General features: G+C 41.5%; 1 protein-coding gene across 1 annotated transcript; it reads right to left on the bottom strand.

Annotated features, from left to right (window-relative positions):
• Positions 1-6294: 6294 nt before the first annotated feature.
• On the bottom strand, positions 6295-13049 carry LOC140945422 (serine/arginine-rich splicing factor 10-like). Its single transcript, XM_073394448.1, has 5 exons — positions 12985-13049; positions 12804-12908; positions 7297-7400; positions 7086-7173; positions 6295-6361 (listed from the first exon to the last, which is right to left on the bottom strand). Exons 1-5 carry the CDS (start codon positions 13047-13049, stop codon positions 6295-6297), a joined length of 429 nt encoding a protein of 142 aa, XP_073250549.1.
• Positions 13050-13351: the final 302 nt, after the last annotated feature.

Genomic DNA, 13351 nt, shown 5'->3' with positions numbered 1-13351 from the left:
CACAATATCGAATAATTGCTGTAACACGGCTGTTTTGAAAAAAATATGAATTGTAAACTAAAGCTTAACTCCTAAGGATTGAACTGAAAAAAATTGAGGGCGTTCCATGCACTAGAAAACCTAAAACCACGTTTTTAAATTTTCTATACATTTGTCTGTAAGAAAATCCCCAGAAAAATTACAGACAAATACATGGAAAACCTAAAGCTTAAGAAACTTAAGCACAGGTACGCCCCCCAAAACTTTTAGTACAATCTTTTGCTTTGTAGCTTTAGTTTACAATTTACATTCTTTTCACAACAGTTGTTTTACGGAAATTATTCGACATTAGATTCTCATACAAACACTGTAATTTCTCACGCGTTTGCCTACTCGTCAAGATGGCGTCGAAAACCTTGACAAGGTCTATCGACTGAGTCGTTATTCAGCTGACCAACTGTTTGTAATGACAAGTGCACCGGCCTGCTAACTAACACTCAGAGTAACATGATTCTGAGTTCTAAAATATCGAAATCACACTTAGGTACACACGCTTTTAGACTGAAACTTTTGCAGCGACATAAAACTAAAGCTACTAAGGAGTGCTTTTTTAGTGACTCTGCAGCGCGTTTGAGTGTGCTAAGAACGTATTCCGTATCAAACTTACCCGTTGCAGAGACACGGCTGCTGATCTAAAGAAGACAGCTATTGAATGTTTCCTTGTTTATAGCAAAAAACACACTCTACACTCCTTTGCTCTCATCCACTACTGAAAGAAAACACACCTCAATACTCTAGACACTATAATGAGAACAATAATGATGGCTTGACATGAATTACTACCCCTGCTGGGTCAGCTCCAGGGGCCCGTTTCTCGAAAGTCCCGGTAACTTTACGGACCCGAAATCAAATATTCAAATCGAAATATAAAGAATAAGAGCGCGGGTCCTGGCTAGCGACCAACTCCATTTTGTTTCATTAACTGACAGTTTTATCACGTTAGATGCAAAACTATTGAAACCTCGATCTTTAATGTAGACGGAGATAGCTTACCGGGCCCGTTAATTATCGGGACTTTCGAGAAACGGGCTCCAGGCCCAGCCTCCTCCTCAGGCGCTTCGTTTTTCGCATGGCAGAGGCGAGCGCGAAAGGAGTGACCGGTTATGAACCGCAAGGGACCATGGGAAGGGTACAGACGGTGCGCGCACGTTTTAAAGAGAGACGTCTGGGTACGAGGCAGCTCCAGGCCCCTGTTGTTCGGGGAAACGGCAAGATAAGGGGCGCGATCCATTCAACCAAACTTTCCGGAAATTTCGGTCCAAAACTCAATGGATCGGTTCGGTCCAACCGGAAAAGTTTCGAAAAAACGGGTCCACCTTTTAAGGTGGTCCTCTTTTCCCGGTCGGACCGGTTGGAATTTTGGTTGAATGGATCGCGCCCAAGGCAATAGAGAAGAAAATTTGTAAATCTAAAAATTTTAAGCAATATAAAGAAACAAAAAAAACTGCAATAACTGAAAAGAAAAATAAACGAAAAGAAAAAGAAAAAAAAGAAAAGAAGCGAAGGGAAAAAGTTCTGCCGGGATTCGAACTTGAGACCTTCGACACGCCGGCCCATATCTTTACCACTAGGCCACATGGAAGAGAATTCGGGCGCGAGAGCACGCGCGATGGAGGAGGGAGGAGGGAAACTCCTGCAAGCAAGCCATTGTTTTCGCCTTCCCGCCTGCTAATGGAAAAATAACAAAAATAAGGCAACTGTGAATGACTAGCTGTCAAATAAGTCTGGCCGCGATGCACGTATTCTAGTAGACTACAAGTAGTCCCCCATTTTTCCTCAGGGATATTAGAGCGCCTTTTCTCGCGTGGGGTGATTTTCACGACCGCTCGCGTTTCGCTCGCTCTACTATTCCTGAGGAAAAATGGGGGACTACTCGTAGTCTAGTATTCTAGTCGTATTTCTCGCACTGTTTTTCTTTTGTTTTCCTAAAACAGGAAATCTAAAGTGAAGGTACTGTACTATCAAAAAAGTTCAAGTGCGGTCGTCCATTGAAGGAATCTTCCTTGAAGGTTGCAACGACGCGTGCCGAGTTACATAAAATCCAGCATAATTCTATTCAAGTTGTTGCTGAAGGAATCGAGCTAGAAAAGTACATTGTGTATTAAGAAATGTAGCGGCTCTTTGCAACTTTCAATGCAATGTTTGTCAGAACGAACTGGATCCGGCGGAGCACACAAAAGAACGCTGGTAGCGGGGAAAGAAGAGTCTGCAAGAAGGCAGCAATTCATTATTAAAGTAAGTTCCTGGAGGTTTTATAACCAGCAAGAAGAAGTCCTCAACCAAAAGTCGCTGAGGGTCATAGATCGCATTTAAAGGACAGAAGCCCAACTAATGCACCTATCAATGTAAAGCCGGCGGGGGTGGGGGGGGGGTGGGGGTGGGGTGGGCATGGCATGAGGTGGGGATTTGATTGTCTTTGTTGGCCCTGGGGTAGGGCATTTGACTGATCCTGTTCTCCCAGGGGAGGGGATATTTGAATCTTTCTTCGCCCGACGTGGAGGTATCTGACTGCTGACTCGGACGAAAAAGACTGAGACCGAACATATGTTTCCCGCTTCCACGCTTCACGCATGCGCCGTACGGTTTGAAAAGATCAGGAAGTCATGAGGCCAATGAGAACAAGCGAAGGCTGAGTGGATTTCACTGTTTTGTCTTCAATTTTCGTTCGTTTTAGCGTGTTTTTTATCAATTGAACCTCTTAAAATACTGTGGTATCAAAGTAAATGGAAGTAAAGAGAAACCAAGTCGATTTTTTGCAAGTACAATTGATTAGTGTATGGCTCATTCGCTACAGTCACTGTAAACTTATAAGACTGACTTTCTTTGTATCCTTTACTAAGAACGGTATATTTAAACTTACAAAATGTGGACTTTCTCCTAAAGGTTTATGTATTCTACGCAGTGTAACACGGATTATGGTTAAAACGTATAATTGCAGCTGTAACAGGAACATGTATCTTTGGTGATGCAGCAACGTTCATTATAAAAGATTGCAGAGTTTTATTTTGAGATATTTTTATTGCTCCTGTCTTAGGTTCTGCCTTGGGATTGACAGCAATGTGCAGCCGGGGGTGGGGAAATTTGGTTGCATTTGACTGGAATGATTTGCCCGTGGGCAAAAAAAGGTCAAATCCCCACCCTATGCCTTGCCTCCCCCCCGCCGGCATTAAATTGATAGGTGCATAAGCCGATACGGTATAAACTCGTCTGAGAGCAAAACGCGTTTAGTTACCGGCTAATTATCCAAAATCACTTCAATTTGCTCTTAAAATTACTTTAACATTCGAAATTCATTAAGTGATGTTCTTTCTGTTCCTCTGTTTGTTGCTGCCGTCTTCTTCTTCGTTGCTCGCGTTGAATTTCAAGTCGGTGTTCTCGTTCCAGAGGATTTCGGTGGAAAATCTCCCTCCGCGAGGATTTGGAGCCACTTGTTGTGCTTGTGTGTCATTTGCATTGGAAATTGTTCGTGATTTACCGATGGTAAACATTGTTTCACAGACGATGAATAAACACAATAAGCCTTTCATGAATAATACATGAAATGCGCCTTGGTCATCGGCGGCAAAGTCTTTGTTGCCTGGAAACGCAAAATGCTCCATGACGTCAGTGGCGGACACCAGGCATACATTCGTAGAAAGATTTATGTATGGGGCATCGAATTTTGCAGCCAACAGAAGACAGAAAACCAGCACATGATGAACCCGCGCCAGCCATTTTCTTAACGGATGACATCTACTAATTAAGGTGTCAAATTCCGGATTTTTCCCCACCCCGTATGTGGCTGCCCATTTGACTGTTGTGGGGGAGGGGGGATGGGTGATTTATTTAGGCAAGAATTTTTTCCCAAACGTCTGAAGTTAAAATTTTTTTCCCTGACATATAATGGTGTGAGAATTTTTTTCAGCGTTATATACGTCATGAGGGAAATTTTTTCCATTGCAGGATATCATTTCTCCCAGGTATATCCGTGCAAGCTTTTTCCCCTCGAAATCAGTCTACAGGATATTTTTTCTTAAATCACGCATAACCTCCTCAAAAGTCAAATTACCGGCCGCTAAAATCCACCCAAACATTGGCTCAGTAGATAGAACGAGATTTGTCAGTCATTGCTAAAGCCTTTTGAAACAATAGGGGACAAAACTCTCTAGGGGAGAGGGGAAGGAATTCGTTTCTACTTATCCCTACCCGGAGAGTCCGTACGGACGTACGGTGACGGATAGTTTACCATTTTCTTTTAAGTATGGAGCCCCACGCTCGCACGCGCTTCGCCTAAGCGGAGGCTCCGCTATTACCCATTGTGCTCCGCAAGCTGTAGCCAAATTGTCGAAATTTTTTTCATGGAATTTTTCTTTTACCCTTATAGACCAAAATTTGGCAAGATTTTTTAAACATTATATCCGTGGAGTAAAAAATAGTTTAAAACGTTTGCCAAGTCATTAAAGGCTGGTTTACTAGTAGGATACAGAGTCGGAACTGTAATCAAAAGTGTAGAGTGTTGATCTGGATAAAACACTAACAGGGTATAATTACTCCAATTATGACTCCTTCACTTTCGTTCTAGTGACAACTATAAAGCATGGGAACAAGAATGACTGGTAAGTGGTTTATCCTTCCACCCCTGCTTAATCTGGTTTTCTACATCATAAGCAGAATCTGAAGAATAGAAAGTTTTGATGACTCCAATTCCATCAAGTTTCGATTTATGACTTCCCTTGTGACTCTGATTTTTGATTTTCACTAGGTGATAAGTGCTCTTACGACTCTGATTATGATCTTGACTTTGTCACGAGTGAAAACCGGCCTTCAAAAAGATTAGGTCAAGTCGTTAAAGGCTGGCACTAGCAATGTAGACAGAATCAGAGTTGTAATCAGAAGCTTGAGCATTGATATAGCTAAAGCATCCTAGGTCTTTACTGCTGTTACAACTCCTTTGCTTCAATCTAATATACATTGTCGGAATTGTAAGTAGGAGAACTAGTCTAACTCTGACAATCTTTTTTTTTTTTTTTGTCAAAAGGGGAGTTGTAATAGAAACCTTAATTGACTCCAGTTCTGGTGAGCTTCAAATAATAAAACCTTTAAAACTCCAATTTTTGATTTTCACCATAGGGTTTAAGTGTTCCTATTATGCTGATTATAATTTTGACTTTGACTTTAGTGAAAATCGTTTTAAGAAGTAGTTACTTTGATCGCACCGAAGATACGAGTCTCTCTTGGCCAATTTAATTCCTCCGATTATTCTAATTGTTCAATGTAGAAAAGTTGAGATTAACGGAAGATATGTTACATAGATAGGCTGGAATAAGCGTTGTTATGATGTACACAAGTCATAGTAACTTATTCAGGACTGAATAATGTGTAAAATAAGCCTAAGCTTGGTCTCATTATTTGTTTTATTTTCATTGTTTTTACTATAGTAGTTGACAGTGTTTAAATTCTAGCTTCTTGAACGGCTCTGTATTGTCAGCTCTTCTTCTTTATCACTCTGCTCGGCAGCAGGGATGGCAAACGATGCAGAACGTGACTGAGGGGAAGATGGTATCCGTGGAGGAAAGACGAGCTTGACCGTGATCCCCCTCTTGTTCCCTCTGTCGACCGTGAGGGGGGTGGCAAGGGTGATCGCGAAGGTGATCGTGGGCGGTCGCTCTCACGTTGACTAAGACGGCTTTGTTGACCACGGCTGCTGCTATTTCGGCGCCTCGGGGGACGTGACCGTGATCCTCCTCTTCTTCGGACACCCTCTGTCGACCGCGAGGGGGGCGGCAAGGGTGATCGCGAAGGTGATCGTGGGCGGTCGCTCTCACGTTGACTATGACGGCTTTGTTCACCACAGCTGCTGTCATTTCGGCGCCTTGGGGGACGTGACCGTGATCCTCTTCTTCGGACCCCCTCTGTCGACCGTGAGGGGGGCGGCAAGGGTGATCGCGAAGGTGATCGTGGGCGGTCGCTCTCACTTTAACTATGACAGCTTTGTTGACCACGGCTGCTGTCTTTTCGGCGCCTGGGGGGACGTGACCGTGATCCTCCTCTTCTTCGGACCCCCTCTGTCGACCGTGAGGGAGGTGGCAAGGGTGATCGCGAAGGTGATCGTGGGCGGTCGTTCTCACGTTGACTATGACGGCTTTGTTGACCACGGCTGCTGCCATTTGGGCGCCTGGGGGAACGTGGCCGTGATCCTCCACTTCTTTCGACCCCCTTTGTCGCCCGTGAGGGGTGTGGCAAGGGTGATCGCGAACGTGATCTTGGGCGGTCGCTCTAACGTTGACTATCACGACTTTGTTCACCACAGCGGTGCGGGGGAACGTGACCTTGATCGTCGACGCTTAAAAAAACAAACATTGCATAGATCAGCCTCTAACGCAGAAGTCCTACAATATAATAGTTAGCTTTCCAAGAATGATCTGAAAGGTTTTCCGGTATCAAGAAGTCGAAACCATATTCCGCCTTCGTCAACCTTATTGGACTATTTGAAGGCCTTAGTATTTTCACAGGGGACATTTTTAACAGTGTTACTGAAATATAAACCGTTTTCAAATGTACAAGTACTACAAATAAATCACTTTAACGATCCCAAACTCATTCTCTTATGCCAATTTAACAAAAAAAAGGGTAAAGGAGGAGTAATCTATTTGGACAAACATCCACCGAATTTTTTGAAACGAAGATATAATTGCCGAATTAACCCGATAAAAAATTTTGGGTCTTCAGCTGGATTCGAAACCATGGTCTCTGCATAAGCGCGTCAGTGCTCTATCAAGTTAGCTATCAACACCCTTATATTGGGGGGGCAGCCCATTTTGTTGAGCTCATCTTAACCCGTGAATGGCAGATGCGATGATCATATCTACATTTAAAATGTGTATTTCCGCAGTTCAATTTATATGAACAATAAGGGATAATTTTTAAATAAATTAATAAATTATTGCCCCCCCCCCCCCCCTTCCTGAACCGGGACTGCGGGAGCGGCAACTGCCAAAAATAAAATACTAACTTAATCAATTTTAACATGTCAAAATTGGTCTATCAAGCACAGAATCAGAATGTACCTGTTCCCTTCATCGTAGTTATCTCTCCTATTACTACTGCTGTAACCATGGGCTTCTCTCCTTTCCTTGCCACGCATCTGTGCTGGTGCTAAGAGAAAGAAAAAGGTTCGTGTTGAGTAATCGTATTCTTTAACACCAGAAAATTTGTGTGGTGATATAGTTAGGGCACATGTCATATTTCAACCTGAAAGTTTTTATTCTTATACCTTACTTTTTCTTTGTCCCTCTGCAAACTGAACCTGAATTTCTTTTCTGTGGAACGTCACTCCGTTTAGATAGTGATTGGCATCCTCGGCACCACGTATATCTTCAAATGTATGGTATGTTAAGGCTTGACTATTTTTCGACCAAGCTTTGCCTGGAACAAAAGCTTGATAATTGCTTACCCTGCTGACAATGTCTTTTGATGGTTCGATGCCCCTGCTTTATCAACTCATTCAGGTATTACTAATTAAGGAGTTTAATTTATAAACTTCGTCTTTGGGACATTTTCAAAACTGCCAAACATTCAATCACCTTGTCAATCTACAAGGACAACCTTTTAGTTTGCGTGTGTAGCACTCTCACTTTTAAGTTGAAAAATGACCTCGATATCCTGAAAACACTATTTTTTCGGTGAAATTCTGTTGAAACACCTTCACATCTTCTATATTTACACTACACATAAAAGACTACAGAAACGACGGTATCACCATTACCTCAATGTTGAAGTAAGCTGAAATGTCACCTTTCAATTTTGTTTCTTCTTTTGCTCCGAGAATGATGCTGATAAAATAATTGTTTTAATTATAGTATATGAAAAAGCATCTTTTAATCTCTACTTTTATCACAGGTATAACAGTTTGGTGTGCCTGGTTATATTTAAACTGTGATACAGTTACAGTTACTGACTAATCTCCACGGTGCCCACTAACGGGAAGTATTTTCTCCCAGATAATGACTTCATGAGATAAGTTGATTATACCAAGAGCTATTGAAATCCACAGAGAAAACTAGAGTAACCAAGCAATTTTCAGAGATTACTGCGCCTGAATATGGGAAAAAACGCAGAATTGGCAGTTTTTAGAAAAATTAAGAAAAGTTAGTTTTCTTACAAAACAACCTTTCTTTACGCGTCTTTTTATTTTTTAAACATCATCATAACTGGGTGGTAAGCAGCAGTGATCTCTATCCACTCGTTTGCCTCAAAAATGGTTTCAAAAACATTTGCCTCAAACCAAAAATTGATCGTACTTGTGCTAGTTCTTTATGGAAAACTGATACTATTGTCTTTGTTGAATCAAATAAACCCCCGTCTCCATTAAGCCCCCCCCCCCCCTCCTCCCCAAATGTGTTTGAAATAAACAAGCTCCCTTGGGAGCTTAATAGAGAATTTACAGTACTCTTAAGTTGCCTCAATAAGGTTATAAATCCTCCAATTTAAGCATTTCTGCTTTTGAAATTGACCACCATTTTACCTTTTTTATTTATTTGAATAAATAAATAAAAATGTAAAGTTAAGGCTCACCACGAATTAAATGACTCAATAAAGCAGGGTGAATTTTCCATAATATAGTACTTACATAATGCTTTTAATCTTTGAGAAACCGATCCCAATAATCTCTACACACGTGATTCTTTCCTTTTCTTTTGCTGTGATCAGGACTGTATTACTCGTACTTTCGACTATTCCCCGAGAACTTTTTTAGCCACTCTGTAAAACGGAAGCAGTTTGACACTTCAAATCTTTAAACTCATTCGCTGAATCGACGCCTTTCCTTTATGAGCATTCCTATCTTTTTAGTGAAGCTTTGTGTTTACGAACTTTCGTTTCCACGTTGGGCTAGCTCGAGCTTCAAAATCTTTATCGATTTGCCTGACGTTTTCTTGTTACTTTAGCTCTTTTACCGACTCTTTTACCCTGGTTATCAAAGGACGAGAAAGTCATTTTAGTGCCAAATCTTTACAAACTCAGACTAAAAGAAACCAAAGACAAAATAAGGCTCTTGAGAAAGAAAAAAGGATATTGTACATAAGCAAAGTCTCGGGGTTCTCCTGTGTAGTGGTCCAAAGGAATATGTACATCGGTAACGCGGCAATATTGGGAGAAAAGGCGTCCAAGATCTTCGGCAGCCGTGGTGAACAATGCCGTCACAGTCAACGTGAGAGCGACCGCCAACGATCACCTTCGCGATCACCCTTGCCACCCCCCTCACGGTCGACAGAGGAAGTCCGAAGAAGAGGAGGATCACGGTCACGTCCCCCCAGGCGTCGAAATGGCAGCAGCCGTGGTCAACAAAGCCGTCATAGTCAACGTGAGAACGACCGCCCACGATCATTTTCGCAATGACCCTTGCCAAACCCCTCACGGTCGACAGAGGGGGTCCAAAGAAAAGGAGGATCACGGTCACGTCCCCCAAGGCGCCGAAATGGTAGCAGCTGTGGTGAACAAAGCCGTCATAGTCAACGTGAGAGCGACCGCCCACGATCACCTTCGCGATCACCCTTGCCACCCCCCTCACGGTCGAAAGAGGGGGTCCGAAGAAGAGGAGGATCACGGTCACGTCCGCCAAGGCGCCGAAATGGTAGCAGCTGTGGTGAACAAAGCCGTCATAGTCAACGTGAGAGCGACCACCCACGATCACCTTCGCGATCACCCTTGCCACCTCTCTCACGGTCGACAGAGGGGGTCCGAAGAAGAGGAGGATCACGGTCACGTCCCCCAAGGCGCCGAAATGACAGCAGCTGTGGTGAACAAAGCCGTCATAGTCAACGCGAGAGTGATCGTCCACGATCACCTTCTCGATCACCCTTGCCAATTTGATCGTCGACGCCTTAAAAAACAAACATTGCATAGATTAGCCTCTCATTGCAAACTATTTTTTTTTCCTAATGATGAATAGGTTAATGTTTAAACATCATCATAATTTACACTTATTCACTCGCATCATTCCTGGCTGTGATATTTCACAGGCAACAGCAGTTGAGTCAGTAGCGCAACTGGTCTCAGGCTTTTTACCCTTCAACTCTTTAAATCGGAAATTTGCCCCTCGTCTCAACCTTCACCAGTGATGACCAGCACTCACAACGAGACATCCCTCACATCAGTGCAGGTAACCCCCGAAAAACTACGAACAGAACGCGCCTTGTTAATACGAAAAGAAGACGGGCAAATTGTGGAGGAAAATTAAGGTACGAGGTAGACAAAACGCGACATGAAATAAATTAATAAATTAAAATTGGGCGAGTTTGCCTGAATGTTAATTCTGTCAACCGGGCGTTAATTGAAATTACCGTAGTTTTGCAAGTGAACGCCTTTTTGATTATTAAACCAGATAGATATAACTGAAAGTGGAAGTGGAGGTTGTAATTTCTAATAGCGGCATTGATTCTCGATGCATTGATGATATACGATAACACAAACTAAGTAAGGGCAATTAGAATATTTTGGTGGAATGAAGATCGGGGGGAAAATCGACGCTAAAAGTTGACCTAACTGAAAACCTTACGAACAAATTAATATTCGATCTTTGAGGAAAAGGAGAAGTACCAAATTAAACTGCAGAAGTCCTACAATACAATAGCTAGCTTTCCAAGAATGATCTAAAAGGTGTTCCGGTATCAAGAAGTCGAAACCATATTCTGCCTTCGTCAACCTTATTGGACTATTTGAAGGCCTTAGTATTTTCACAGGAGACATTTTTAACAGTGTTACTGAAATACAAACCGTTTTCAAAGTACAAGTACTACAAATAAATCACTTTAACGATCCCAAACTCATTCTCTTATGCCAATTTAACAAATAAAATGGTGAAGGAGGGGTAATCTATTTGGACAAACATCCACCGAATTTTTTGAAACGAAGATACAATTGCAAATTAACCCGATAAAAATATTTCGGGTCTTCAACTGGATTCTAACCCATGGTCTCTGCATTAGCGCGGCAATGTTCTATCAAGTTAGCTATCAACACCCTTATATTGGGGGCAGCCCAGTTTGTTGAGCTCATCTTAACCCGTGAATGGCAGATGCGATGATCATATTTACATTTAAAATGTGTATTTCCGCAGTTCAATTTACATGAACAATAAAGGATAATTCTTAAATAAATTAATACAATTATTGCCCGCCCCCAACACCAGAAAATTTGTGTGGTGATATAGTTAGGGCACAAGTCATATTTCAACCTACACGTTTTTATTCTTATGCCTTACTTTTTCTTTGTCCCTCTGCAAACTGAACTTGTACTTCTTTTCTGTGGAAGGTCACTCCGTTTAGATAGTGATTGGCATCCTCGGCACCACGTATATCTTCAAATGTATGGTATGTTAAGGCTTGACTTTCTTTCGACCAAGTTCGTGGAACAAAAATTGATATTTGCTTACCCTGCTGACAATCTCTTTTGATGATTGATGCCCCTTCTTTATCAACTCATTCAGGTATTACTAATTAAGGAGTTTAATTTATAAACCTCCTCTTTGGGACATCTTCAAAACTGCCAAACATTTAATCACCTTGTCAATCTACAAGAATAACCTTTTAGTTTGTGTGTGTAGGACTCTCACTTTTAAATGAAAAATGATTTTGATATCCTGAAAAAACTAATTTTTTCGGTGAAATTCTATGAAAACACATTCACATCTTCTATATTTACACTACACATAAAAGACTGCAGAAATGATGACGGTATCACCATTATCTCAATGTTGAAGTAAGCTGAAATGTCACCTTTCAATTTTGTTTCTTCTTTTGCTCCGAGAATGCTAATAAAAAATCTCACCTCCTTTATATATTATAAGCGCCGCTCAAGTCACAAGTCTACACAAAGAAGGCTTTAACTTTAAATATTATTTGTCATCTTGCTAAATTAGATGAAAGTATGCAAACGGTGCAACTTCAGAATACCCGGACACATTATATACATAAACTAGTTTATAGAGTTAAAAGATTCAACAAGTCGCAAAATCGACGTAGAAATTGAACCGACTGTCAAGTAAAACGGAAGCTAATTTCGTATATGTTAATGAAAAGTCGCACCGTCTTTAGTTTAGGTGCCGCTCACGCTTCACAAGTCTACACAAAGACCGTAAACAGTGGTTTCTTTAGGGCGCTGCTCACACGTTTCTTAAATCATTTTAAGCAAAACATATTTCACACATTCTATTCGTAGACGACCGGGTTGCTCCATAACAAAGTTTTTAAAAACATTCCAACTTCGATGTTTTACCGCGTTGTTTTTCTAGACATCGAGGATAGAATGTATCGACTTTTATTGCTGAATTTTCGTGTTAGGCTACAAGGAACAAGGACTTTTAATAATTCAGATTTAAAGCTTCAACATATGAATCGTCGGTAAACTGACATATAAGACCTAGGCGAATCGACTCTACGCGTAGGCGAATAGACCGTAGGCGAAACGACCGGATTCCATCCCAGCACAGATGACAACTTTGCGGCTATATTTGGCTCTTTGGAACGGACACCGTCGAATAAGTTGAGCATTCGTATCTTTTTAGTGAAGCTTTGCGTTTATGAACTTTCGTTTCCACCTTGTGCTAGCTTGGGCTTTTAATCTTTATCGATTTGCCTGACGTTTTCTTGTTACTTTAGCTCTTCTACCGACTCTTTTACCCTGGTTATCAAAGGACAAGAAAGTCATTTTAGTGCCAAACCTTTACAAACTCAGACTAAAAGAAGCCAAAGACAAAAATAAGGCTCTTGAGAAAGAGAAAAGGATATTGTACATAAGCAAAGTCTTGGGGTTCTCCTGTGTAGTGGTCCAACAGAATGTGCGCGTCGGTAACACGGCCATATTGGGAGAAAAGGCGTTCAACATCTTCGGATCTAACAAGAAAATTCAGGTCGCAAATTAGAAAAAAAGTGAGCAAAAACTAAACAAAAATGCTTTAACTGGTCTAACCTTGTCTCGCGAGGTAAGTTTCTCACGTAAAGTGAGCAGTTCTTTGGTCTTGAACACGACGACATTTTCGTTGCTTCCCGGTGAAGACTGTCCCCGGTAAAAGAAAACCACGCTATAAGAATCATTATGGGATGCTTAATGCCTTGGTATCTGCGTTCTTTCCGATCATTGGTGTCCCAGTTAACAATATATCCAAATTTGGCAGGGGCTGCCATATTTGGTAAATGAATCCTTTTTGCGTTGTTGCCACGAAGTCATTTTCCAAAGCGCGCAAACATAATGCAATTTTCTTCTGCTTTAATCTTTTTCTTACCTCTTTGAACTCTAATCCTCCATTTTCAGTGAGATTAGTTGCCGTATGTTATTA

Source organism: Porites lutea, chromosome 8 (genome assembly GCF_958299795.1).
Source record: "Porites lutea chromosome 8, jaPorLute2.1, whole genome shotgun sequence".
Lineage (NCBI taxonomy): Eukaryota > Metazoa > Cnidaria > Anthozoa > Scleractinia > Poritidae > Porites > Porites lutea.
Note: the sequence above shows the minus strand (reverse complement) of the source record. Positions and strands in the feature narration are given on the sequence as shown.